The following is a 24,963-nucleotide window of genomic DNA, read 5'->3' as shown; positions in this document are numbered from 1 at the left end:
TGCAACCCGCAGTCACCAAGGTCGTCTACCGAAGAACCCATGCGGTATCGCTTGGAGGTAAATTCTAGCGTCGTCAGCTAGGCCGCATCCGTCGTGTACGCAGGATCACCCTTGGGAGGTCTTATGTCACCTCGGACTTATATTGGTCCATTTGGGAGGATTCTGCCTCTTCCTGAGGGTTCTGAACCAGAACAACAGCTTCGTGATGCAGTCGAGGATCGCACAGAGCCTCGCCTTCCTCAACCTGAGTTAAACTTTGGTAGCGACACAACAATAGGCCCGAGTGATCCGACGAGGTGCAACATTGGTAATCAATCTTGGAGGAAAGATGAGCTAGCGCTTCCGTACGGAGGTCCTAGGATATTTGGGACAGATACATTGCCCCCCGTGAGGCAGTTGCTTACTCCTGGATCTCATCCAAGTATACCAACCTCGCCACTTCCTCCCTCTCAAGATTCCGATACTCCTCGACCGAACGCTCATCAAGGGTCAGGCGACTCAAGGCAGTATCCGCTTGGAACAATCATGCCTCCACAAGGCTCATTTCAGGAAGCATCCAATATTGCTTTTGGTTCACATCCGTCTAGCATGATGCAGGGTGATAGCCATCTGTATTCTCCATATTCAAATCTAGACCTCAATTCTCGAGGCTCGGTTCCCCTCAGATCGCCATTTTACCTATCTCCCCAGCAACTTCCGCAGGGGACTTCCTTCCAGCATGGGCCAGCATTCGCCCAGCACTCCGAGATACCAGCACAAGCTTCTTCGCATTTCACTTCGCATTATGCTCAACCTGTATCACCCCCGTACCAGATTTCGAAGCGAGAGCCCGATGAACGCGCCTTTACTAGTGCTACCTTGAAGGAGGCTTCCCCATCGCAAGTTTCACCAAACGAAGTAAAGCCGATGCCGAGGGTCATGCGAGAAGAGATTCGCCCTGATCAAGGCCCGGTATGGGTCTACGAGGACGGTACCACCTGCCCGAAGCTCATCAACGGCGAGCTCGTGAACGCGGACTGGGGCGTAACAAAGGCCGGCAAACCTCGAAAGCGTCTTGCTATTGCCTGTACCTCATGTCGTGAGAAAAAAATCAAATGTGATCCGGCAGAGCCAAAGTGTGCCCAATGCAAAAAACTTGGCAGAGACTGCAAATACTCGACTGTGTAAGTACTCTTCCTATTCAAAGCGTGTGCGGCTGTCACTTCTGGAAATTGGGCAAGCACGTAGATTTTGACAATTTCAGATCACACCTTTAATTGCATACACCCCCCATTTCGTTGTACTGATGCATTCTTCAGACCTCGTCATCCACACATCAGATCAGAGTCCCCTTCTTACAAGTCCCAGGCGCACACTAAGTTCGTGAACGGCAAGACCGATTCGAAGCCATTTGACGATCATTACGAAGGAAAAGATCTTCCCTGGAGTGGCAAAGTGGAGAGCCTCACGCCTCAGCACAAGCCCATTACCGTGCCAGCTGTAGACGAGGGTCGGCAGAGCCTCAAATTCGCAGATCTCAGCCCTTCTATAAAAAAGCGCAAGCTTTCCCCGCCGACATGCCTTCAAGATTTGCCAGATGATAGTAAAGGCCCCGACATCTGCAACAAGGCGACTGGAGGAGCGTCCCCATTTACCTACAGCCAGACGGTCAGTCGTTCTGAGCTTTGTACTGGTGACTTTGGCGGCAGCATTGAAACATGGTTCTTGAATCACTACCTAGAACTTTTCTTCACCAATGTTGGTATTCATAGCAAGCCTTATCTCAACCAAGTAGTATTCATGGAATGGCTCAATACAGATGAGGCCAAATTACCCAGGTCTCTCATCTTCGTCCACGCCATTTTGGCGGTAGGGACAACGTTCTCGAAAAAAGAAGAACACAAAGCACATGGAAAGTATTTCAGCGAGGTCACTAAGAGGGCTCTGAGCAATCCTCAAGACGACGATTGCTCCCTGCTCTCGCAGACTCGCCTGTTCCTCGCGCTGTATTATATGGCGTCGGCTGATTGTAGTGAAGCTTGGAGCTTGGCAGCGTCTAGTCTACGTGTCAGTATAAAATCAGAAATGACCAAAGAACACGCGCAGGGCATTGGATGAGAAGCAACGACTATTGGAAGGAAACATCAAATGATGCAAGGAGACTAGGTGAAACATGTTACAAACAGCAAGAATACTAGTTGTTAATGTTACATGACATTGCTAAAAGCTTTACCCAGCCACGTCCCAGGTCCCCTCTCCAAATGGTGTGTCTCCTTTTTCGTTTTCCTCCTGTCGACTATAGGTCTTGAATCATCCGCCTTGTGTTACTGCATGCTGGAGGGCAAGCTACCAGGCGCATACTGGCTCGGCGCAACGAGATCGATCATTGGGGTTTTGGTATCCCTATGGCTTGTCTTCACCCTGCGTCCATGACCTATACCATCCTGACTGACAGTTTGATTGCGTAAGAGGCCGCTTGGGAAGGGGTTCGAAGTGGATGATTCCGGTTGCTGCCTGGCGGAAGTCTTCAGAGGAGGGCTACTATCGCGAGGTCTCCGTAAGGTCCCTGACCGTTGGGGACTGCTAGCTGGCGGAATATCTATAGCTCTTTCTGGACTAGTCGCTGCCTCTATCAAGCCACCGGCTGGTATTTGGTCGGGGATCATTCCCCGGCCTTTGCGAAATTGAGGTGGCTCGAAGTTTGAGGGAGTAAGATCGACCAGCGGTCTCTCGTTGGGCTTCCGAGACAACGTACGATTCAAATTATTACCGCTGTCTCGACTGTACCTGGGGGTTACAGTTTGACCTGAACTATCACGTGCTTCACGCTCGTGCTGAGCATTCTTCCGCACGGTATACGATCGACCTAGCAGGCCCGTCGAAGCAAACGGTTCAGAGTCTATTAGATCTATTGGGGGAGGGGCTTTAGCAGAAGTGTTCATTACAGAATCACCACGGAGACGGGTGCCAATGCCTTTCGAGGGCGTATTGCGGGACAACCCTTGCGATAAGTCAGGCTGACCGATGCCTCGCCTGGTAGGGAAATATTCTCGAGGAGGTTTTTCTGGCTGCTTAGAGCTCACTGAAAACCCCTGCATCTTGTGTTGCTGTGTGCTTGCACGCCTTGCAGTGTGAGAGTATCTGTCTGCGACGCCTTCTGGCAGTACTGGGTCTTGAAAATTTTGTTGTCGGTTGCTGTGGTGTGGCACTTGGCCATCAGTTCGCACTCCTTGTCCTTCGCCTAGGATATTCACAAGATACCAACTTCGCCATTCTTGAACAGCTGAATACCATTGGTCTGCTGAGGCTTTGTCTTTTGTGGAGAAAAAGTGAACAAAATTTTCTGTGCTTAAGAACATTGCTGACTTTTGTTGGCTTTTGATCGCAAAACAAAATTTCTTAGGAGGTTTGATCTTCTTCGATAATTGTCTCTTGGTTGGAAGGTAAATGTCGAAATCCGAGAGATGGCAAATGTTCGTTGAGGAACCCTTGTTTGATGTGAGGATTTGACCATCGGCTCTGAGGGAAACTAATCGCTTATCCCAATGACTCGGTCTTTGAGAATAGTAGAGTTGCATAGAAGACTCTACGGGTGGTTGCTTCAGCACCCGCTTCGAATTAAGATCATCTCTTGCGTTCTTAGCGGTGGATGGTATAAGGAGCAAGGCATTTTGTGCGTCGTTATCCCACGAATTCAAGACATCGCGAATATGCTCATATTTCCTTATTGGCCGCTCCAAGCCTAGCTGTCTAAATGACTCCAGAACAAGCGTAGTATCGACATCCATGCGAAGTCGGAGCTCAGACGCGGCAATATTAATAACGTCGACAGGTGTCGTAGAGGTAGTGACTGGAACAGATACGACGCTTTTCAAATACTCCACAGCAACTCTACGCTCTCCAGCATTAATAGCAGATATGGGAGCGTCAAAAGCTGGCTTGCTGATGGGGCCATGTACCCTTTGATTGGTACTTGGTTTTACCCCTTCCTGTGCCTTGACATGCTGGACTTCATGAGGACTAAGTCTGGGTTTGAAGGGGGATCTACGTAACCAGTGCTTGTCTTGAGAGTTGGCTTCGTCGCCTGTGACATTTTTTGTATCAACTCGAAGAGGTGCAGCCACCTCTTTTGCATCTGTGGACCCCGACTTCCGCCTACGATGCGCAATCTTTGTACTCTTTTGCTCACGACGCTCAGGAGGGATATTAGACAGGTGAGCTAGAGAATCTAGCTTCAACACCTGGAGACCGTCATCAATCTTGCTTTTCATCGCTTGAGTCGATTGATTGCGCACCCCAGAGTGGGTCGCAGTGGGACTCCATGGAATTTCCGTGTTGACTGGGTCCCCAAACGGATTGGACTCTTCCGGCAGGTGCATGGACTGCTGGACATCGGAGAACGTGGGTCGTGGTAGTACATTTTTGTGATGGCGAGATCTTGCGCTGGTTTTGAGCGTAGCCGTACGATCGACAGAGCTCGTCGCCAGGCCCCCGGGAGTACTTCCTGCTTGCTTCCCCAAGCGATTTCCCTTGTATCGAGATCTACTTCTAGCAAGAGCGCTGTTTGATTCCATCGGAGGAGCCTCGGGTGCTTGAAACATGTTTGTGAGCTCGCAGGATTGCCCGTGTTAGCTAGAAGCTACGGCTTTGCTTGCGTCGATATTTCGACAGTCGGTGCGGTTTACCTGGGTTGCGAAGGTAGCCTGGGGGAGACATTGGTAAACAGAACCGCTGGGCGTAACCTCGTTCCCTTTTCACCTCAGCATTTGGGTTTTGTGCAGATAGGGGTTGTCGTACTATCTTATAAGCTTAACGATGGTGCAGGGGCCCAAGCGAGCGAGGGTTGGTTGGTCTGAGCGCAGTGAGCGTGGCCTCTAGTAGTGCTTGAGCGATGCCTGCCCCGAAGAGTGCCTGCCACGCTGGGGGAGCCCTCAGATGCCACTAGCGTCCTCGCTTAGTTTGCAAGGGCCATCTCTTGCCCGGCTTTCGGTTGATTGTCGGCTCAGCGATTGTCTTGGCATGGGTATAATAATCTCCAAAGCTCCCGCCCCTTCACTCTTTCTCTTCATTCGAGTGCATGGGCTTTACACGCATCAATGAGGATTCGTCCGAGATCGTGTTTTTGCTAGTTGAAAACTATAACTATGACCGCTCCTTATGGTCTTCGGATCGTATGGGAATTTTTGGAAAAAAAACTTCAGTCCTCGGACTGGTATATCTTTTCATTGGGGTTAGCTCTTAAAGGGCTACTCTGAAGAAGAGAAGAATTTGCTTGAGCTATTCGGTCAAGTGCATAAGCTAGAGAAGTAGAGTAAGCATAAGGGAGTAATCCAGTAGTAACAAATCATACCATAAGGTTTTTAAGTCAAGATTAATGCTGCGTCCTACAAGTATCGTCTTTGTAGACATTGCCATGGCGAAGACCGCTGTCGTCACGGGCGCAACAGGTTTCCTAGGTCGACAAGTGCTTCAAGTGTTCTCCTCAGCTGGCTGGAAAGCTATCGGAACAGGTTATTCAAGAGCAAACCCTCCCACTCTCCATAAGATCGATTTATCCGACGCGGATGCCGTGCGGTCATTGCTGGATGAGATCAAGTATGACACTCTGTTCCACGAGCACTGCAACAGCCATCAACTGACGACTCGGTGGGGTTAGACCTGACGTTCTCATTCACTGTACACATGAAATTGTGATGATCGTGAACGTACCTTAAAATGGCTGATGTAATGAGAAGGCGCCGCCAATCGCTTTCCAGACAAATGCGACCAAGATCCAGACGGAGCCCGTAGAATCAATGTTGAGGCAACTCAGCACCTCGCACAAGCCTGCAATACACACTCAGCTCTTCTGATTTACATTTCTACAGACTACGTTTTCCCTGGAAGACCAGGTGAAGCGCCTTATGAAGTGGAAGCGGATCCAGAGCCAACGAATCTATACGGGCAGACTAAGAGAGATGGAGAAAGAGCGATACTAGAAATCACGCAGGATACGGCTTTGGGTGTCATCGTACGTTTGTTCTTATGCTCAAAATCGGTCTCGCAACATTCAAAATTTGCGACATCTCACCCCAGAAACGAGTTCCTAGATCCAAGGTGAGGCACGTCTGACGCTTTCAAATCATAGTTGAGGGTCCCCGTCCTCTATGGAAAGGCGAATCAGCCCAGTGAAAGTGCCGTCAATATTCTCCTTGATGCAGTATGGAAGGCTCAAGAGAATGGAGCTCAAGTCAAGATGGATCACTACGCACAGCGGTATCCAACCAATACCGAGGATGTGGCACACGTATGTCTCGACGTTGCCATCAAGTACTTAGACGCCAAGGACGAGAGGCAGTCGTTACCAAAGCTTCTGCAGTTCTCGTCAGAGGACAGGCACACCAAATATGAAATTTGTAAATTGCTTGCAGATATCATGGGCTTGCCGCTCGCTGGTATGATTGCTATCGGAGCAGATCCGAACGCAAGCGTGCAGCGGCCGTATGATACCCACCTTTCGACCAAAGCGTTGCAAGATGTGGGCATAAGTGTTCGCACTCAAGATTTTGAAGCCTGGTGGTGAGTTCTCGTCAGATGCGATGGATACCCGTGAGATACAAGGCTCACCATTCAATAGGCGACGAGAGGTCAAGGCATACCGGAAATGAAGTGAGCCTCTGTTGGTGAGTCTCGCGGTCTGAGCGGTCTCAATTAGACGACGATGAGAAATCTTAATCTTCAATTCTTTGTCTCAATTATAATCTTTCCTTTACTCTAGACCTCTGCATGGGCAATATAATGCTAATTCGACACGTCAATTCATCTAAAGCCGACCACGTCTCGTAGGATTGAGGTATGGTAGAAGCAATCGTTTTGATTTTGTGCATCAGTCGAATAGTCCATGCTAGCATTTTTGAGTTGGAACGAGCAGAAGTGTCGATTATTGGGTTTTGGCTTTTCTAATTGGCACACTTCTTAGACGCCAGGAAGCCTCCTGTCTTGCGAACACTGGAGCCGATCGTGTTGGTGGAAGAAATCAAACGAATTTGTCAACGGCAGCCTATAGAACCAAGTTGCTCGTAGAAGTCCCTTACCGAAGCGATCGCTAAGGCAAACCGAGTCAAAGGGTTGGCCATCCTTTTGATAGACTCGCGCCGGTTGGTGACCGTGGTGAGTATCTAATGAGTTGTTGGGGCACCTTCGCCTTAGAGAGATGACTCAGAAACACAAATAAGCTTTAGGCATGTCTTCTTCAAACTGTAAGCGATGTTTTCGTTGACAACACTGCAATTGGTGACGCTATACTCACAAAATGCCCTCCTCGATAGCACACTTAGAACCCATTCCCTCATGAATTCAGGTGCTGTTCTAAAGGCTGCGGTCTCTTTCTATTCCTAATCATCGAAGCCTGATCTGTGTTGCAATCTTCCTCTTAGAATTGATGCAACTCCATCTCCGATCAGTCTCGTATTTCCCATCTTAGCGATCAGCCAGTTCGTGAGTTGGAAGTAAAACATTGGCCGCGTCGCAATCAACAGGGATTCCAGGGAATCCATAAAGATAAAGAACAGTAGTTGGGAGTGCCTCAACAAGAGCACGCACTTCATGAAAAATATTGCATAAGTCGAAAAACAATTCTCAAAATTCATTTCATCAATTACTAGTCGTCCTCTAGCAATTCCTCTAGCACCGAATCTCTCTCGTTTGCCTTCTTAGCACCTTCGGGGCCTTCATCAAGACCATGATCATTAGTGTCGTCGTCTGAGGCCAAGTAGTCGGTCAATTTTGCTGGCTGCTCTATCTCATCAGCAGGAATATTTTGCTGATTGCTGCCTTCGCCTAGTGCTTTCTTTAGGACACCGTGTAACTTGTTGAGCGCCGTACGAGATGCAGCGTCGCCTGCAATCTTGTTATCGATGGCTTCATTCACCAAATCAGTAGCCTCCTGTAATCTCTCCTTCGCGCAGCTTGAAGTAATGTACAGCTTGCCAAGCATACTAACAAGTGCCTTGCGATCATTTTCTAAGCAATTGATTAGCAGAAAACCCCACAATCTCTGGCAAGGACTTACTGGAGCATCCGTGGCCTAGAACTCGTTCGAGGAGATTCACTGCTAACAGAAGGTGGGTGTCGCCATTGGCAACGCCATTTTGTTTCGGGCTAGACTCGTCCCGACCCTGTGCAAAATCATCATAGATTACGAGCTTCCTCGCATCGGTCCACTCAACAAGGAGGTTTCCGACCATATTGATGCTAATTATGTCTTCACATTCATCAATCTCCTCACATAGATCGAGAATTGAATGAAGGACGTTAGCGGCAATACGTGCCATACGCTCCATATTTTCTCTTCTACTGTAACAGTAAACCGGGATGGAATAGCTCAGTGCTTGCCTCATTGAGGCATTATCCTTAGAAGCGGGATCGAAGAACAAGATCACTGCCTGCTTCAGCAGATCTTCATCCGTAATCACAGACATGAGCATCAGCTTGCAAAGAGCCGTAATGGCAGCTGTTTGGACGTCGAACGATTGTTGCGCCTTGATTGCCTTACTGAGCATCTTTGCAATCGCCTTTGGCAGATCTGTGTTGATATCTTGAGCTGTGAGCAACGTTGGATGTGTTTCGAGTATGTCTGAAAGCGTGTGAATTGCGCTCACTTGTAAGGCCTCGTGCCCTTTGTTGAAGCAATGGAGAAACAAGGTTAGGTTCTCTTCTGCCAAATTCTGTATCTCAAAGTCAACATTGGTTTAATTGACGGGAAGATCAGGTAGATACCTTGTCCAATAAAGAGCATAGGCCTATGCAAATAAGCCCCTTCTCTCGGACCGGTGCTTCGTGGCTTCTCACGGCTGGAACCACAAGGTTGTTCAGCATCGTCACTAAATGCATGTTCGACTGCAAGGCCGCCTCCACATTTTCTAGCATGCACTGCGCGATGTGCAAACACTTCATATTGATCATGATTTCCCGGATGGCTTTTGCTTCGTCAACCTCTTCGGCTTCACTGCTTTGGCCTGGCGGGTTTTTCGTAGATATTTCGTCACTAAGCTCTGACTGAGCTGAGTGAAAGCTGGCTTCTTCATTATCTGCACCGTCCATGGCTATTGCGTCATGGACTTCAGCAATAGCTTCGAGGACAACCCCACAGAACTCTCGCTCTCCGCCAGCATCATTTCCACAAATGTCTCGAAGAACATTTACAATCAGATTGGTCGTCTCGTCGGGAAGCTCAGGAATCGCCAGACTTTCTCGAAGAAGGGAAAACATTTTTCGGCGGCCTATTTCATCACTGTAGTCGAGAGATTTAGCTATGTGCAGCATTTGCTCCACAATGAACTCCTGCTCGATAGTCTCTTCTCCTTCTTCGCCTTCGCTCAAGGCACTATTTCTCTGTAGCATATCATTGAGTTCGTTGATACTTCCTTGCAAGAAGAAGGCTAGCTTGGTTACCTCTGGCATTTTTCGCTCTATGAAGTCCTCATGATCGCCTTTGTCTTGATCGCGATGATAATCGTTCCACGATCTTGCTATGAAAGCGCTTTCCGGTGTCAGAGACATCCAAAATGAATCGGCGAAACCCAAGTCCTCGCGATAGTCTGGTCTGCCTTCCCAGAACTCCTTCATAGCTTCACTAGCAATGCCTCCTTCGACACCAGAGTTGACGATGTCGATTCGCTCCAGAAGCTCTGACAGTGCGTCTGCGCTTGGAGGATTGACTTGACCACATAGTCCATCAGGGGACTGATTTACTGGTCCCGCGCAGTCCTCGATCCATCGCTCTCGAAACAATCGTGCTGTGGCTTTCCTGACGTTTTCGTCACGGTCGCGAAGCCCCCAACGAAGCAGTTTTTCTCGCATTGACAACGAAAGATGTCGAAAATCCCCAAGAGCTGGAAGTAGTCGCGCGTACAAAGCCCGTCTGGTAGCAGGATCTGTATCTCTAGCCCTCTCTAAAAGATAAGGTAAGGTTGTGGGTGTCAAAGGGAGGTTAAGTAGTAACGAGCGGCGGACTTCAGCGCTCGGATCATTTTGGAGAACCTCAAGCAGCTTTTCAAATAATCCACTGCTGTCGTCATCACTGCTGTCTTGTCCTTGGTCATCTTCGTCGTCATTACCAGCAAGCCGACCTAGACCCATCACAGCATGTACTCGGACTGCTGCTTCCTTATCATAAATCCTCTTGAGCAACCCCATTTTTACAAGGTGATAATATTCATCATCTATCGAGTCCATGGAATTGATGATATGGGCGACCAATTGTGTGGCTCGATATCGTACAGTCTTCTCCTTGGAATTAAGGAATTGCAACAGCAAAGAGAAGACATGCATCATCAATCGCGAAGTGGCGGTCTCCACAACAGTCATGGTATCATCCTGCTCAGCATCAGGTATCAGTGCGCCATCTGGAACATATTAGTTTCCGCATAGTTGTCTTAGTCATTGTAAAGCTTGCCTTTCTCACTTGCGTACTTCAAGAACATGCAGATAAACCTGACCAACTTGTCTCCAATATTTTCACCTTTCTTCACAATCATCAGTCTGATTATACATCTGGTGAATTCGACATTGAAATCCTCCTCCGCATGCTGGGCAAATTTCTCAGTTCCCTTGCTTAACGTGGGCTCATAAGCACAATCTTCCTGCAATTTCCGGAGGCCAACGACCAACTTTCTGTGGCCAGCTGAGGTGCTCTGCGCATCACCGAATATGGTGCATACATGGCTGCGTAGTCTGTTCGGAGGCCCTTCGTCTGGAACATTGATCGCGGGGGAGGCAGTTGCGCGTCGGGACGTATATTGCTGGGTTAAAGACTTCTTTGATACTTGAGAGTCCGCGGATGTGCGATCTTCAGGTCTTCCGGGCATACTGTCGAAAATAATGGCTATATGTTAATTGGTCACTGGAGAAGGAGGCGACTTGAAAGGTAGATAAACAAAGCCTGTAAATAAAGAGACGCGCTAAGCGCCTTGGCCCCTCATTGGGTGGGGGCGGGCTCTGGCTTGTCTACATCCTTCCGTGAATTATTTCAAGTTTTTCTATGTTCGCCTTGAGACTCGCGAGTGAGCGAGGTGCTGAAGGTACGCTTATGGGGATTGACATATCGTTGTGTAGAGGTCAGGGGATCTTGTGCAAAAGCTAGAAGCTAATACCTTTCTGGTGACACGGACATCCACTTCAAAATCAAGTCCGAGTAAAGACCTCATCTACTCTCTGTAACATAATGCAGCACACCTGTCCTGTGCGAACGATGTTTAGATATACAACTCGCAATTTCACGACATCCCTTCGTCACCAAGCAGTGCTGTCGACCAAAGTCGATCGCCTAAATCAGTATGGAGCTCAAGTCTCCAAAGCGCAAGGTCACGTCAACGGACTCGTCGGAGGTGCTGCCTAGCTATTCTTAGATCAAGTCATGAGCTGATGTCGTCAGCGATCGGTAACACTCCCCTCATCCGGCTCAATCGACTTTCTCAAGAGACTGGATGTGAAGTTCTAGGCAAGGCGGAGTTCCAAAATCCAGGGGGCAGTGTGAAAGATCGAGCGGCACTCTATGTTGTCAAAGATGCCGAGGAAAGAGGTCTCATACAGCCTGGTGGTACGGTTGTGGAAGGTACTGCAGGAAATACAGGCATTGGCTTGGCCCATGTATGCCGCAGCAAGGGATACCAGTTAGTGATATACATGCCAAATACCCAATCTCAAGGCAAGGTGGATCTTCTGAGACTGCTTGGGGCGGAGGTTTATCCTGTGCCAGCAGTGGCTTTTGACCATCCGGAGAATTACAACCACCAAGCTGCGCGGCACGCAAAGAGTATGAAAAATGCAGTGTGGACCAACCAATTCGATAATGTTGCCAATCGAAGGGCTCACTTGGAAACCACAGGCCCGGAGCTGTGGAATCAGACAGCTGGTAAGATAGACGCTTTTACCTGTGCAACAGGAACTGGCGGTACGCTTGCCGGGGTTACAAGATATCTCAAAGACGTATCAGACGGTAGGGTCAAAACCTATCTTGCGGATCCACCTGGCAGTGTCTTGCACTCTTACATTACTAGCGGAGGTCAACTGATGGAACGGGCTGGCTCGAGCATCACAGAAGGAATTGGGCAAGGTCGTGTAACACAAAATCTGAAACCAGATATTGACCTTGTTGACGGAGCTTTACATATAAGCGATGAGAAGAGTATTGAAATGGTTTACCGGTGTCTAGATGAAGAAGGATTGTACCTAGGCGCTAGCTCGTGTTTGAATGTGGTCGCTGCAAAGGAACTTGCAGAGACGTTAGGCAAGGGGCACACTGTGGTTACCATCTTATGTGACGGGGCGTATAGATATGCAGAACGGCTCTTCTCGAGAAAATGGCTACAGGAGAAAAAGCTGCTAGGGGCGATTCCGAGACACCTAGAAAGGTACATAGTCTTGCCATAACACGTGCTGGAAGCACAGACGGATAAGCTGATCTTTTTGGGCAATCAACCTAAACGAGGGGCATCGGGGCCATTTTTTGCAAACATGGTAGACAGACCATGGACTCTGATCGGCATTGCATTTTGTTACCAATAGCACAATGCCTACATCGAGCTCCATACAAAACTGATCTAAAAGCAGAAAACATCAGTACCTATTCCAAAACGCCTCGCTTATATACCCTGCATGGCGGTAGGAACCTCCCTGAGGATAAGAAGTTCAGATGATGTCGTGAGCTTTCTATCTCCATGCTTGGTGGAGGCTGCATCGGTTCCGAGAGGCAACGATTGAATCTGACGATGTATATGACTAGCATGAGCAGCAGTACAGCGAATCAACAGTCATCTGCGATGGTCTTCCGTGAAGGGCAGCTAGTGTCCATTAGCTATGCCAGCCATGAATTTTCCCAGCCCGCGCCGTAGATGGCCTGAGTGACGCGAACTGACAGGATGCTCATTTGAATCTGCAACCGAGAAATCACGTCCAGAGGAGTCAGCTATGTCTGTCTGCTGTGCTTGCGGTTTGATTGAAGTTGGCGTTCTAGCAAGGGTAGAGCCTCTACTAGTAAGATTGTGGCCAGGAGGAGCCGCAGCACCCAGGTTCGAGTTGCGTCTATGCACCCGCTTGCTAGCATCTGCGTCCTCTTTCTTGTGCAATCGATCGCTTGGTAATAGTATTGCTCGGTCCAATTCGTAGGGTAATCCACGGTGCCGGCCACGAATCTCCATAGCTATGATGACAAGCTTTGATACCACGCTGAATTGCCCCGAAAAAGATGAATTCACGTTCGGATATCCTAGAGAGAGTCCCACAGTTCCGTACGCAGATACAATCTCAAATAACACCGAGAACAAGGTAAATGCAAATTCATTGGTATTCTCCAGGTGCTTGCCTTCTGCGATAGCAATGATGAAAAGCCCAAGGAATATGTACCACAAATCGAAACTCAATTGCTTCCTCAAGTGAGCACCTACGTAGCTAGGCTCCTTCTCATCTTCAGCATCTTCGTCAGCAGATGTATAGATGCCGAGACTCTTCTCTTCGTATACATTAGTTCTTCGCATAGATATAGCGATCGGAAAGACCGAAATATACATCATGATCATGTAAGATACTTGGATACCTGGGTGAAGGTTGGCCAAGTTGACTGAAGCAAATCCGGCCGTCCTCGTGCTCGCTGCTTGAAAAAGCCCGTTCAGTACACGATAGCCAGATGGATTAATACTGTTAATCGTTTCATCATTCAGCTTATAACAAATCAGTATCGGATGTCATGAGGAATGGGAGTGGACGATCGCATACGTCGAGAATGATGAAAAAGACAATATCCACCCCGTTCAAAAGAACCAGAATCCAGAAAAGCCACCAAGTTGCAGGAGCGGGAAACAGTAGAGTGAAACACCGCCTAGGATGGTCAAGGAGGAATTTGAATTCATCCCACACAGCACTTCCTGGCTTTGTGACCTTAGAAGCGACCCATATGACGAAACGAAGCATGCATGGAAAACCTGTGTTGCCAATGATGATGAGGAAGCTGCCAAGTATGAGTGGCAGGACGGCTTTCTGGAAGGATTGAAAGGAATCCGGAGTCAGTGTGTATCCTAAATCGTTGAACATTGAGGCAGGTGTGAATATACCCCTGTGGAAATCCATCAGCGTAGTACGTACACTCGTCAAATTAATACATACCACCAAACACGGTCGGTACCATCACTAGCGACGACAGTGTTCCAAGTTTTAGTCCGTATGATCCAGGGTAATAGAAGAACCACGCCAAAAATGTGGAAAGCCCAATAATAAGCTGCAAATTTTTGTCAGATCTTAGTGCTTTAGATGTCTCAAGGGACGAGTCGATGATAGCCTCGCGAATGACAATTATTGACATCAGAGGGTCATCGAAGTAGGTTGACTTACAAACCAGGACCACTGCTAGCGTCTTCAGTGAGCGATATTCTATGCCTCCAAGCTCCTCTCTCTGCTCCTCCGTCAGGTCTACAAATGCAGAATTCCTGCCAATTGTAGGCTGCCAACTTAGGTATGGAGCAACAGGTTCATTTTCCTTTGACGCCCATTTGTTCAAGCTCGAAAATGTTCCCGTGCGGGTCTTCAGACGCGCAGAATGTGGGGCTAATTCCTCTGTAGGAGCGTTACTCAGATCCTTGTGGTCACTCCTCGGCCTGGACAGTCTAGAAAATGTGTTAGTCCTCGTGCGAACGTGAGGATTCCCTGGTTGATCAATATTAATGACGCGCCTATCAGTCAATTTGTCAGCCGATTCCAAAGGATCACTAGAGTTTGAGGTTTGCAGAGCAGCCTCGCCCTCTTGGGCGTCTTCGCTATTGAGTGGTTCCGGCTCCCGTCCACGATCGAAGTCTTTTGGACCAGGTATTCGGAGCGCACTTTTATCCTTTGGATTTCTTTGGTTCTCACGAATAGCGATGTGTTGCTCTGGACTAATCTGTCTGGGTAAAATAGGAGGGTCTGAATCGTCGCTACCACGCTTTGGAATTTCGTCCGCAAAAGTGATATCGCGGTGAAAGGGGGCTGGCTGGTCTTGGACCTTGGTTTGTTGACTAGATTCCGAAGCGGTTCCTGACTCTTTTTCCTCGTCGCTAGAAGGGGGTCTTTCCCCCGTTCCGAGAGCCCGCTTGTTATGTAGCACAACAATACTCTTCCCTCTTACTCCATCTTCAAGTCCACGTGGTCCTCCCTCATTCTTAGCTTCCGTTCTGTGAAACGACCTTGAGCGGCGAAAGTGCCGGGCTTCTTTCACGATGTTCTGGAATCGTCGCTCAAACCAGTATAGTCGCACGAAGACTACGAAGGAGTGTATGAAGATCGGCGTACAGAACATGGTGATCAGGTACATCACTATCTGTATGTCACTTTTAGTGTGTTTGTGCTATCAATGTGAGATCCAGATTTACCTGCTGGTAGGTGTTGAGCTTATTGAGATCCACCCTAGAAAAGGATGAGTCCAGGTTTAGACCAACTGTAGATCAAGACACCTTACGTATTTAGCCCACTCTGTGTGACGCAGCCGCTTGCGAAGAAAAGGGCGTCGATGTAATCTATGCCGCCTGCAGGATAGAACAGGATAGACCCCACAATCGTCATGGAAAGGATGTACAGATCTAATGGAAGGGCAGGTAGTCAGCATGTAGCACACTACTACTGAGATCTAGCATGAAGAGGACCCACAATGTATGGTAATGAAATTCAAGCGTTTCTTTTGAAACACTCGGGTAGGGGCATGCTCCTTGATCCATTCGAAAGACTCCAGCCAAGGGACGAGAAACATGATAGAAGACGAAGGCTCAGCAGCCGGAAATGATCAAAAACGCTGCCAAAGATCGCAGACGGCAGATTCAAGGTTCTAAAGGCGAGAGTGACAAAGACCGGTCGGCCGCCGCTTGCAAAGAACCAAGATTGGTGTCATTGAGGCTGCCCGTTATCGCTGGTCGCACCTGCGAGGTAGCGGGCAGTAGCATTGCTCTCTAGGTGATTCGTCATGAATTGTGACGATAATGAGGCAGGGCGAGTGTAGAAACACAGGTACAGGTAATGGGACGAGCTCCGAGCCAAGACTTGTTGACTGCGACTGGAATGTTGAAAGAGATACACTTCCGGCAGTTTCGCAAGGCCCAGCGCACGAGTCGTGTGGGGCTAGTGAATAGAACAGGTTAGTCTGCACGGCCACTGCAGCCACTACAAGTCTGCAAGTCTACAACTACGTCCTATTCGTTTCGTAAGGTACCTAGTGGTACTGGAGAGGTTGACCTTTCTGATGAGGAGGCGAGTCTCTGCCGTGCATTTTCCTAATGCATGTATCGCAAACCTTGATTGGGATTTCCAGTCTTCCATCACAGCTAAGCATCGGGGTCTATTACTCGAAGTAGTACAAACTTGCCTTCGCGGGATTAGAATCTATACAAATCAAAGTATGCATGGAATTCACATGTGCTTTCTAATCTGGGAGCGCGGGTTGTCTTCTCAAAGCAACAGATAGTGTGCTTGTAGAGACATGGCTTCCCTATGATCACGCTGCGAGTCATGTGCTGCATGAGGTTTGGCTTGACTGGCATCTACTTCGTCAACGAATGCTCGTTCTGTTTTCCAGCAGAAGCCGAGGAGATCCATCGCCCCCTGGTGATTGCGCTTCCTCGTCCCGCGGCAACTCGGACACAGCCCAGTGAAGGCCTCGCCAGGGCGAAGGCGAAAGGCGTGTCGTCATCGCTGGTGGATGATGAGAAACAACACACTCATCGCCCAATTGAACTAAAGGCTGGAGATAAGGGAGGAAATATGGCCAACAAAGTCCGTAGTAAGGAAGAGGTGTCAAAAACACAAAGGAAGCGGGCCAAAGCAGGGCAACCCCACATCCCTAAACAGAACTGGGCAAAGAAGGTGAGACAGCCAGTCGTAAACCCTGCAAGCTCTCATTTCAAAGCTAATCAGACTCCTGCGCTCAATCCTTGTTCGCAATGGATGATCCATTGACACTTCACAGAATCAACAGTCTCCAGGAGCCAAAACTTCTGGTAAGCGAGTTCGTTTCCTTGATGAGGAGATCATGTCTTCACATGAACCAAGTGCAGACCACCTTTCCGAATCTTCAGATGATTCCTTCACAGATCCTCCTTCAGGTGTGGAGCAGATTCAAGTCCAACGACCCATTGCTGGACAGCATTCTGTCCACGGCGAGGGGCAAGCTTCAGGAATACATAGTCCTGTCAGCAGCTTATCAATCTCGGATGAGAGTTGTATCGATGTGGGAAACGTAGCATTAGAGGCCGAAGTGCACCAGGGTGGGGAAGAAAATGTTTGGGATGATGCCGCCTTCAGAATCCCAACGAGTCCCTCTTCTACCACCTCCGAGCAGGACAGCAACATTGACTTCGATGGAAATGTATCCGAGCAAACCAGATTTTATGGGCAGCAAGCTCGCTCACCATTGGGCAACGTCGAAGATCCTCCACTTCGAAAACGTCCCGGCGAGTCGTCTCCTCACCCAATATTTGTATTGCGTCCAGGTAGTCAAAGCTCCATAGGCGACAAGCAACATTCTCGGGTGAACAACATCGCGTTATCAACATCGCAGAATTCGAAACGCAAGCAGCGATTTACAATCCCACCTAAGGGCGAAAGTACGAAGAAGTAGGAGTTCCAGATGCACCGAGTGCTAGACCTCACCGTTGCGCAGAGTAGCAGAGTGCTCATAAAGTTGCGAGTACTTGCTATCAACACTACTTACATGAATTCGCATTGCGTTATTGCAATTTAAGAAATAGAGAGAGGGTATGTAGCTTGGGCTGTGGAAAACTGAGAGATATCGTGGAGTATGCCTACCTCCATGTGCAACTCTTCATATTTAAGGCATTCATGGCTGGCCCCACCGCCTTTGCTCTTTCTCATTCAGGGCCGTGTTTCTGCTTTCTAATACCCGATACAGAAGAAAGCCTTTTCAGATTGATCTATTTAGCCTTCTTACTGTCTGTCGAACTCTCGGACCTTGCTCGCTTCTCTTTTTACCCCTTTCTTGACCAACCAACGATTCTTGTATTGCTCTGGGGGGCTTTTGACCCGCCCACTGGTCCATGCTGTAGTCTTCTTCAGGATCACTTGAACGACATCGTGGAGCAGACAATCCTTGAGCTGATCGTCCTTTATCTACTCCAGCATCTGACTTTTTCTGTGCAATTTGTCAAGAATCTTCATTGACTCATTGGAGAACAGCGTGTAGGATGGTCAGTCAAGCCTGAAATCGGGAAGTACTCACCTGGTGGCTAATGCTCAATACTCCAAACCTCCTCCTGCCAATATAAGCTCGGTCATGATCTTCCACTTGGCCGTCGCCGATGACCAAGTATTGAGGATTCTTTCTCCCCTTCTTAGACTCATCAGCTTGAAACACCGGTTGACTCAAGACCCATTTAGTTTCCCCTGTATCCTTCGCAAGCTTTTCCAGAGCCTTCTCCTTCTTAGCCTCGTCCTCGTAGATGGCTGACTGCATCTGCTGCAGCTCTGGGTTGGGTATGCCTCGACTTTTTTGAGGGTTAGATCCTAGTTTTCGGCGTTTGGGGGATGGACTGGATGCTAGGTCTTCAGCAACATCTTGCACATGCGACGGAATATTCTCATTAATCTTAGATGCGGCTGCACGTTGCATGAACTTGTGTTTGCAAATCAGACATGTGAGATCAGTGAACATTCTTGCTCAGGTAAGGAAGTACCTTCATGGTCATCAGCCTGGACGACATCATCTTGGGAGGCTTTCCCAGCGGAACCGAGGGACCAGTCATTCTGAAGGCTGTTAGATGACTACCATGTTGAGAAGTCGATATGAATCCTCGATATGTCTCCTTAATGGTTGCAAACAGTAGAACAGTAGATAATATTCGCTGACCTAGCCCGAAGTAGCGTAGCCTCGGGGTTTCCCTCTGCCGGTTCTGCGGCATCTTGAATAAGCTAGAATTTGAAGATCTGATATTTCATTCGGGGTAACCACGAGAACATGCTGAAGCCAACAGTCCCGCGGCTGCTCCGATGTATCCCAAAAAGAAAATTGCTGAAGGCTCCCTATCGCAGATACGCTACCTCAGATCGCACATCCGATCGTGTCGCCACGAATGATCCCTCGCCCCCAGCTCCTACCCAAAATGTATCTGACAGCAATGCTGTTCCCATATCACCACAGGGTCTACGTGATTCTGATCAGCCATTACAAGAACTGCCAGAAGATAGCGAGAGACAACGGGTAATGCAAGCGCCCAACAGAGAGAGACCATGGTCGCGGAGCCAGCAGCCCCGTGAAAGAGCTATGAGCGGGCCTAGGTTTGAACAAACGATCATGGAATACCAGGTAAGCAACAATATGTTCAATATCAAGTTTAAGATATTTGCGACCTCCGTTCTACGTTCTACCAGGAGAATGATACACTGAAACTCGAGCTAGCCCCAACCAGAAGCCGCAATCAATCTGATACATCAACAACCTGTGCGGTGGACTCAAGAGCGGAAGGTGTCCTGTGACGGTGGAGGGGGCCCTTTAGGCCATCCAAGAATTTTCATCAACGTCGATAAACCTCAGATATGTTGGTGTACTTACTGCGGATTGCCCTTCGTAAGTACATGCTGCATATGAATTTGGTCAGGAACTGAATGATGGCAAAGGCGCATGAACAGCATCGGGAGATGCTGAAAAGTCTGCCCTCCACAACCTTTCCCTTAGAACCTATCGGAGCACCTGCCGAAGTACCGCAAAATCAAAGAGTGTCTGATGAACCTTTTGCTCAAAGATAGAAGAAGATGATTCGAACAATGCTGATTATGTAAAATAGAAGCTTGAAGTTTTTCCGTTGAAGTAAGCCTCCCCCTTTCAAGCTTCATGGGCCATATTTTTGATAGGTAGGCCAAGTATTCATCAGCCTTGCTTACTCCTGCTCCGCGTTCTGCGTAAGCCAGCAGCTCCAAGCATTTACATATTGTTCATCTTCAGCCAGGGCATCCTTTCTACTAGCCCTTGCTTCCTGTCTCCTTAAAAGATCTGATCTCTCTTGGGTCCATTGTCGAACCATTACCTTGCACTGCTCTTCTTTCTTGAATACGTCCAATGCTTCTTTCGTAACTTCTCGCCGCGACGGCACAAAGGCCGAAAATGCATCAAGTTCCGAGTGCCAATTTTTCGGGACCCAATTATCCACAAACTCCCGAAAAACCTCTCTCTGCGCCAGTCTTTTGCGATCATTTGCTTTCAGGCCGTGTCTGCAGTATGCGCTAACATCGAAGAAACGGCAGGCTCTAATAAAGTCAAACATCTGTTCCACGCGGGAAAAGCCCCTTTCGTACACCTTTTCGTTTAAATCGAGAAATTTTAAAGTCTCTGTTGGACTCTTGGTAAGGAGGAGCATACTGCGCTTTTTATTGGACATTTCGATCTCCTCGATGCGCAAATGCATTCCGGCGTCATTAGCAGTCAGGCCTAACGGACGAATCATGGTTCCTAGCAAATTCCAAAGGTCTCCATAGGACTGGTGAAAGAACTCCCATTCAAATGTATCTGTTGAGCATACATGCACATCAATCTGCACGAAAGTTTCCGGCAATTGCGGATGCTTGACTGCGAAAGAGGTCGTTGGTGAGCCGGAAGCTTGTACTGTGTCGGCAGCTCCGAGTTGAGCTGCCACAGTATTCCTCGATATGTCCGTCTCAAATGGTCCCGACACTAAAATATCTAGGAAGCGATTATACATGTTTAGTATACTATTGACCAGTCATATCAATAAAATATAATCAGAGATAACTTCCTTATCCGCTCAAATGGAGATGAATTTTCAGATGATTACACCATCCATAAGTTTGACGCAAATTTTTTTCAGATAAATACATGAATTCTTCATTCACCTACCTATATCACCGTGACTTGTTTTACCGGGCCCTTCAAACGGTGTGTCAACTTTACAGTACAATTGGCGCAGCATTTGGTGATATCTGTTCTTCAAGATGGAGTAGGTCAATGGATCGATTCGCGGAGTGGACAACCTGGAAAATGCTTTTCCACCCATGATATCTCAGTCTCGCCCTTGATTCTAACGAGGAGACTGAGATGATGGTAGGAAGAAATCAATGAACTCAGGTCTTGTTTCTAAACCGATACTCTGACCTGTCAATGGTCCGAGGTCATTCCATCATCGCGTGTGAGATTCCGATAGAATTCTTCTACGCGATTCTGGTATAGCTCCGCCATCCAAAGGCGGTTTGAGGTGGCGACGAGTCGAGTGAGGATTTGTTGAATTTATTGGATCGAGTGATACCTTATGAGATTGCCGCTATTTTAGGCTCGGGCGGAAGCTACGGCTGATGTCCGTGATAACCTTAAAAATGTAGACGGTTTAGGCCCGAGGGTCGGTTTTTTCGAAGGTTGCCGCGCCAAATCCAATTTTAGGGGGCGTTTTAGGGAGGGGTGCCTGGGAGAGCTGCCTGTAGGCTAGCTGTATAAGGCCAGCTTGCCCCCCAGTTTGCGCCTATAATTTGGCGCGGCAACCTTCAAACGACCCTCGGCCCCTACCTCTCAAGGTTTTCAGACTGTTTAGTACGTGATATGAATTTTCCAGGCGTACCAGGAGCTTTGGGAGGGAATGGCTCAGGAGCTGCTGAGACAGCAAACGGTCAGGAAGTTGCTATGGCTAAAGCGGTACGTATTCTCATACCTGAAGCATAGAACATATCATTCTAATTTCGAAAATTAGATGCAAGCTGCCGTGGAGTCTTGCCCAGGCAAAAGCATCATGTCTGGAGGCATGGGTTTTGCCTTAGGTGGGGCATTCGGTCTCTTCATGTCTAGTGTGCGACTAAACCTTAGACGGGGGAAAAGGTTTGCATGCTGACCCTGAACTACGTAGATGAGCTACGATACGCCAATGAGTGGCGCCAGCCAAGATATGGCAAAAATACCCGTGAGGGAGCAATTGCGAAGAGGGTTTAGGGACATGGGTACAAGATCTTTCAGCTCTGCGAAGAATTTTGGACTAGTAGGTGCCATTTTCGCTGGAACGGAATGCTGCATCGAAGGGGTAACTTATTCTTGAGCCTCTTGAACCTGACAGTCAAATTGACAAATGGAAGTACCGAGCCAAGAATGACCTCACAAATGGCGTAACGGCAGGTTGCATTACTGGTGGTGCTCTAGCAGCACGAGCAGGTCCCCAGGCTGCTGCTGTCGGTTGCGCTGGTATTCAAGATTTACTTAATGGAAAACTTACCAACATTGCTGATACGTCTGCACAGGCTTTGCGGCATTTTCCGCTGCCATAGACACTTGGATGCGCTCAGGAGATTAAAAATTGCGGAAGAAATCTATCAGAGGACTCTAAATACGCCAGGAAGAGGAGGCATTGAATAGGCTTCAGCCCTCGCCTGGAACCAGGCCCTGCGAACTCTACTGCCTACTTTTGCTATGAATTATGCCATCGACGTTGCAGAACATCAGAAGTGGTCACACGACTCAGTATCTGCGGATATCCGATGACACTCAGGGCAAATCCTATCAGTCGAGCAGTGACCGCGCTGCCTTGGTCAGTCGGCTTCCCTAGGTGGTATCCAGCCTCGTTGTTCATGGTGCCTGCCTCTTTGCTTCATAAGCAGATCTCGTGCCAGAAACACCTAGATACGAGCGAAGAGCGGTCTCCGTATAGCTTCAAAGTCCCACGGCGGCTTCCAGGATAATACTAAGGACTGAAGACTCCGATGATCGTTTAGGGAATGACTGTGTTTATATGTATTTATAGGGATTCATGATACCGTTCTTGTGTATAACAATTAGCTGACTTTCTTAAAGCTGGGAATTACAAGGCTTACAGGGTCAAAAAGCGCTTTGATCTGCCTCATCAGCTGAATCATCGTCTTACTTCGGCTATACCCAATGAAAGGCTTCTTCGCTAAGCCGAGACCATGTTCGGCGCTGATACTTCCATGCTGTTTTGCTATCCATTCGTAAACAAAAGGTTCGAGAGCCTCCTCAACCTGCTTATCGAACCGACGGGTCGCAACGTTAAGGTGCAAATTAGAGTCTCCCATGTGACCATAACCTACAACACCAACCACAGGGTGCTCGTCATTTGGTCCAATGAGTCCCAATCTATTGAGCCGCGCTCTCGTCTCTTCAACAAGTGCATAAAGCTGTGCAAGTGGAATCGATAGATCGTATTTGTAAACTCCACCCCAATGACCGAGACATTCTGGTATGCCTTCTCGCCATGCCCACAAAGACTGCAGCTGTGATTGATCCTGCGCTAAGACCCCGTCTGAAACGATTTGTTGATCCATTACAAATTCAAGAAATCTTTCAAGCTTCTCGCTATCGTGCTCTGAATTTGAGCCACTAGTTTCGATCAAACAATAGAAAGGATGCTGACCTTCCAGTGGCCGTTGCTTCTGTGTGACTAATTGAACCATATCCTGACTCTGCCCGTCCATCAGCTCAAAGGCTGACAAGATTTCCGAGAGTTGCTTCTTTGCAGCGCGATACGCCTCCTGCACCTTGTCAAAACTCTCAAGACCAAAGAAGGCAACATTGCAGGCTTTAGGTCGCTGGGGGCATAGCAGCGATACTCCAGTTATTATGCCTATAGTCCCCTCACCGCCAATGAAAAGCTGCTTCAGGTCGTACCCTGTATTGTTCTTTCGCAGCTTACCCAAGTCATCCATGAGAGTCCCGTCCGGTAGAATTGCCTCTATACCAAGCACATTACCATGTAGACTCCCATATCGCAACAATCGTAGCCCACCAGCGTTCGTCGCTACGTTACCTCCGATCTGACATGAGCCTTTAGCACCCAGGTCCAATGGGAATATATGACTCTTGTCCGCCAAAAACTTGTCCACAACTTCCAAGATACATCCTGCGTCTACGACTAGTGTTCCTGAGACCTCGTCAAAGGATCGTATCCGATTCATACGGGACATACTTATCACAATTTCATCATAGACAGGTACAGAGCCACCAACAAGACCGGAGTTGCCACCTTGAGGAACTACAGCCAGCATATTGTCGTTACAATATTTGAGGATTTTGCTGACTTGTTCTGTCGAGCTCGGCTTGACAACTACTTGAGTATGGCCTTTGTACTTGCGCATCCAATCGCTATTATACGTCTCAAGATCGTCTGCGGCATCCCGAGTCAGCCCATCGATCAACGCACTCTCTGAGCCCAGAATATCTGTGAGGCAGCCAACGTGCTCCTTTGTGAGCTTGATTGATCATTAGTTGCATAGAATGTCGCAGACGAGTGTAGAAGTCTGACCGTGCTGAATTGGCTGTTGCGTTTGAGTTCTGGGTATCTAATGTGCTCTAAGTAAGCTTAGAGAGTGGCGAATGCTCTTGTACTGGTAGTACGTACGACTCAGTTGTGTAGGGAATATACTTGTCAGGGCTAGCCGAGCCCTGTATCCCTCCATGCGCATCTGGCTGACGAGGCTCCGTTGTAGCAGAACTCCATCTCACGCCTGACATGGGCGTCAACCTCGTCAAGCTCATCATCCGTCGTGAGCCCATCTTGAGCTGCAAGATGAAGGGAGCTAATCTGAGAGAAGCCATGAGGTATCACTGCCAATATAGAACCATCGGAAGGTTTTGGATGCGAGCACATTAGATCATCCAGACATCTGTATCTCCGGCAAAGCATATCCGGGCAGCGATTGTGCGGAGGTGGATGGAGGGGCACCAAAAAGAGTACGCAGGCGTGCTGAAAGGTGCCCGCAGTCATTGTAATCTTACCATAGTGCTAGAAGAGCTCACCCCCAGCTCGGATCTACCCCCAGATCGGATTTTCTGGCGTAATTTACATCTTGATTACGCATCTAAAGGAACACTTCCCTCTACGCCCCTATTGTTGCGATCGTGCAATCTGGGCCTTAGTAATAAGTAGCTAACATACTTTGCCACTAGTTTGCTACTAAGACAAATCGCTACTATATAGATATAAAGCTTAGTAATAATTACTAAAGATTAATTAGCTATATACTTATAAAGTATAT

General features: G+C 48.3%; 11 protein-coding genes across 11 annotated transcripts; 5 read left to right on the top strand and 6 right to left on the bottom strand.

The window, feature by feature from the left end:
* Positions 1-123: 123 nt before the first annotated feature.
* On the top strand, positions 124-2,097 carry KY384_005313 (uncharacterized protein; the record flags this gene model as incomplete). The annotated part of the gene is made up of 3 exons (XM_044813814.1): positions 124-296; positions 423-1,163; positions 1,299-2,097. The coding sequence occupies 3 exons, from the start codon at positions 124-126 to the stop codon at positions 2,095-2,097; spliced, it is 1,713 nt and encodes a 570-aa protein (XP_044669115.1).
* Positions 2,098-2,303: 206 nt separating this feature from the next.
* On the bottom strand, positions 2,304-4,580 carry KY384_005312 (uncharacterized protein; the record flags this gene model as incomplete). The annotated part of the gene is made up of 1 exon (XM_044813813.1): positions 2,304-4,580. One exon carries the CDS (start codon positions 4,578-4,580, stop codon positions 2,304-2,306), a length of 2,277 nt encoding a protein of 758 aa, XP_044669114.1.
* Positions 4,581-5,392: 812 nt separating this feature from the next.
* Positions 5,393-6,626, top strand: KY384_005311 (uncharacterized protein; the record flags this gene model as incomplete). The annotated part of the gene is made up of 4 exons (XM_044813812.1): positions 5,393-5,630; positions 5,715-5,989; positions 6,107-6,537; positions 6,596-6,626. 4 exons carry the CDS (start codon positions 5,393-5,395, stop codon positions 6,624-6,626), a joined length of 975 nt encoding a protein of 324 aa, XP_044669113.1.
* Positions 6,627-7,618: 992 nt separating this feature from the next.
* KY384_005310 (uncharacterized protein) lies at positions 7,619-10,826 on the bottom strand (the record flags this gene model as incomplete). Its single annotated transcript, XM_044813811.1, has 4 exons — positions 7,619-7,980; positions 8,030-8,684; positions 8,737-10,364; positions 10,424-10,826. The coding sequence occupies 4 exons, from the start codon at positions 10,824-10,826 to the stop codon at positions 7,619-7,621; spliced, it is 3,048 nt and encodes a 1,015-aa protein (XP_044669112.1).
* A 383-nt stretch (positions 10,827-11,209) lies between these two features.
* Positions 11,210-12,390, top strand: CYS17 (Cysteine synthase 1; the record flags this gene model as incomplete). The annotated part of the gene is made up of 2 exons (XM_044813810.1): positions 11,210-11,345; positions 11,393-12,390. The coding sequence occupies 2 exons, from the start codon at positions 11,210-11,212 to the stop codon at positions 12,388-12,390; spliced, it is 1,134 nt and encodes a 377-aa protein (XP_044669111.1).
* A 410-nt stretch (positions 12,391-12,800) lies between these two features.
* Positions 12,801-15,283, bottom strand: KY384_005308 (uncharacterized protein; the record flags this gene model as incomplete). Its single annotated transcript, XM_044813809.1, has 2 exons — positions 12,801-13,676; positions 14,348-15,283. 2 exons carry the CDS (start codon positions 15,281-15,283, stop codon positions 12,801-12,803), a joined length of 1,812 nt encoding a protein of 603 aa, XP_044669110.1.
* Positions 15,284-16,035: 752 nt separating this feature from the next.
* On the top strand, positions 16,036-17,590 carry KY384_005307 (uncharacterized protein; the record flags this gene model as incomplete). Its single annotated transcript, XM_044813808.1, has 3 exons — positions 16,036-16,111; positions 16,550-16,836; positions 16,940-17,590. The coding sequence occupies 3 exons, from the start codon at positions 16,036-16,038 to the stop codon at positions 17,588-17,590; spliced, it is 1,014 nt and encodes a 337-aa protein (XP_044669109.1).
* A 326-nt stretch (positions 17,591-17,916) lies between these two features.
* Positions 17,917-18,640, bottom strand: KY384_005306 (uncharacterized protein; the record flags this gene model as incomplete). The annotated part of the gene is made up of 2 exons (XM_044813807.1): positions 17,917-18,099; positions 18,209-18,640. 2 exons carry the CDS (start codon positions 18,638-18,640, stop codon positions 17,917-17,919), a joined length of 615 nt encoding a protein of 204 aa, XP_044669108.1.
* Positions 18,641-18,943: 303 nt separating this feature from the next.
* KY384_005305 (uncharacterized protein) lies at positions 18,944-19,372 on the top strand (the record flags this gene model as incomplete). The annotated part of the gene is made up of 2 exons (XM_044813806.1): positions 18,944-19,186; positions 19,292-19,372. 2 exons carry the CDS (start codon positions 18,944-18,946, stop codon positions 19,370-19,372), a joined length of 324 nt encoding a protein of 107 aa, XP_044669107.1.
* Positions 19,373-19,862: 490 nt separating this feature from the next.
* KY384_005304 (uncharacterized protein) lies at positions 19,863-20,681 on the bottom strand (the record flags this gene model as incomplete). Its single annotated transcript, XM_044813805.1, has 1 exon — positions 19,863-20,681. The coding sequence occupies one exon, from the start codon at positions 20,679-20,681 to the stop codon at positions 19,863-19,865; it is 819 nt and encodes a 272-aa protein (XP_044669106.1).
* Positions 20,682-22,746: 2,065 nt separating this feature from the next.
* KY384_005303 (uncharacterized protein) lies at positions 22,747-24,692 on the bottom strand (the record flags this gene model as incomplete). Its single annotated transcript, XM_044813804.1, has 2 exons — positions 22,747-24,168; positions 24,438-24,692. 2 exons carry the CDS (start codon positions 24,690-24,692, stop codon positions 22,747-22,749), a joined length of 1,677 nt encoding a protein of 558 aa, XP_044669105.1.
* Between the last annotated feature and the right edge of the window lie 271 nt (positions 24,693-24,963).

The sequence above is a fragment of the Bacidia gigantensis genome (assembly GCF_019456465.1).
Source record: "Bacidia gigantensis strain McMullin 20006 chromosome Unknown contig_245, whole genome shotgun sequence".
In the NCBI taxonomy this organism is placed as follows: domain Eukaryota; kingdom Fungi; phylum Ascomycota; class Lecanoromycetes; order Lecanorales; family Ramalinaceae; genus Bacidia; species Bacidia gigantensis.
Note: the sequence above shows the minus strand (reverse complement) of the source record. Positions and strands in the feature narration are given on the sequence as shown.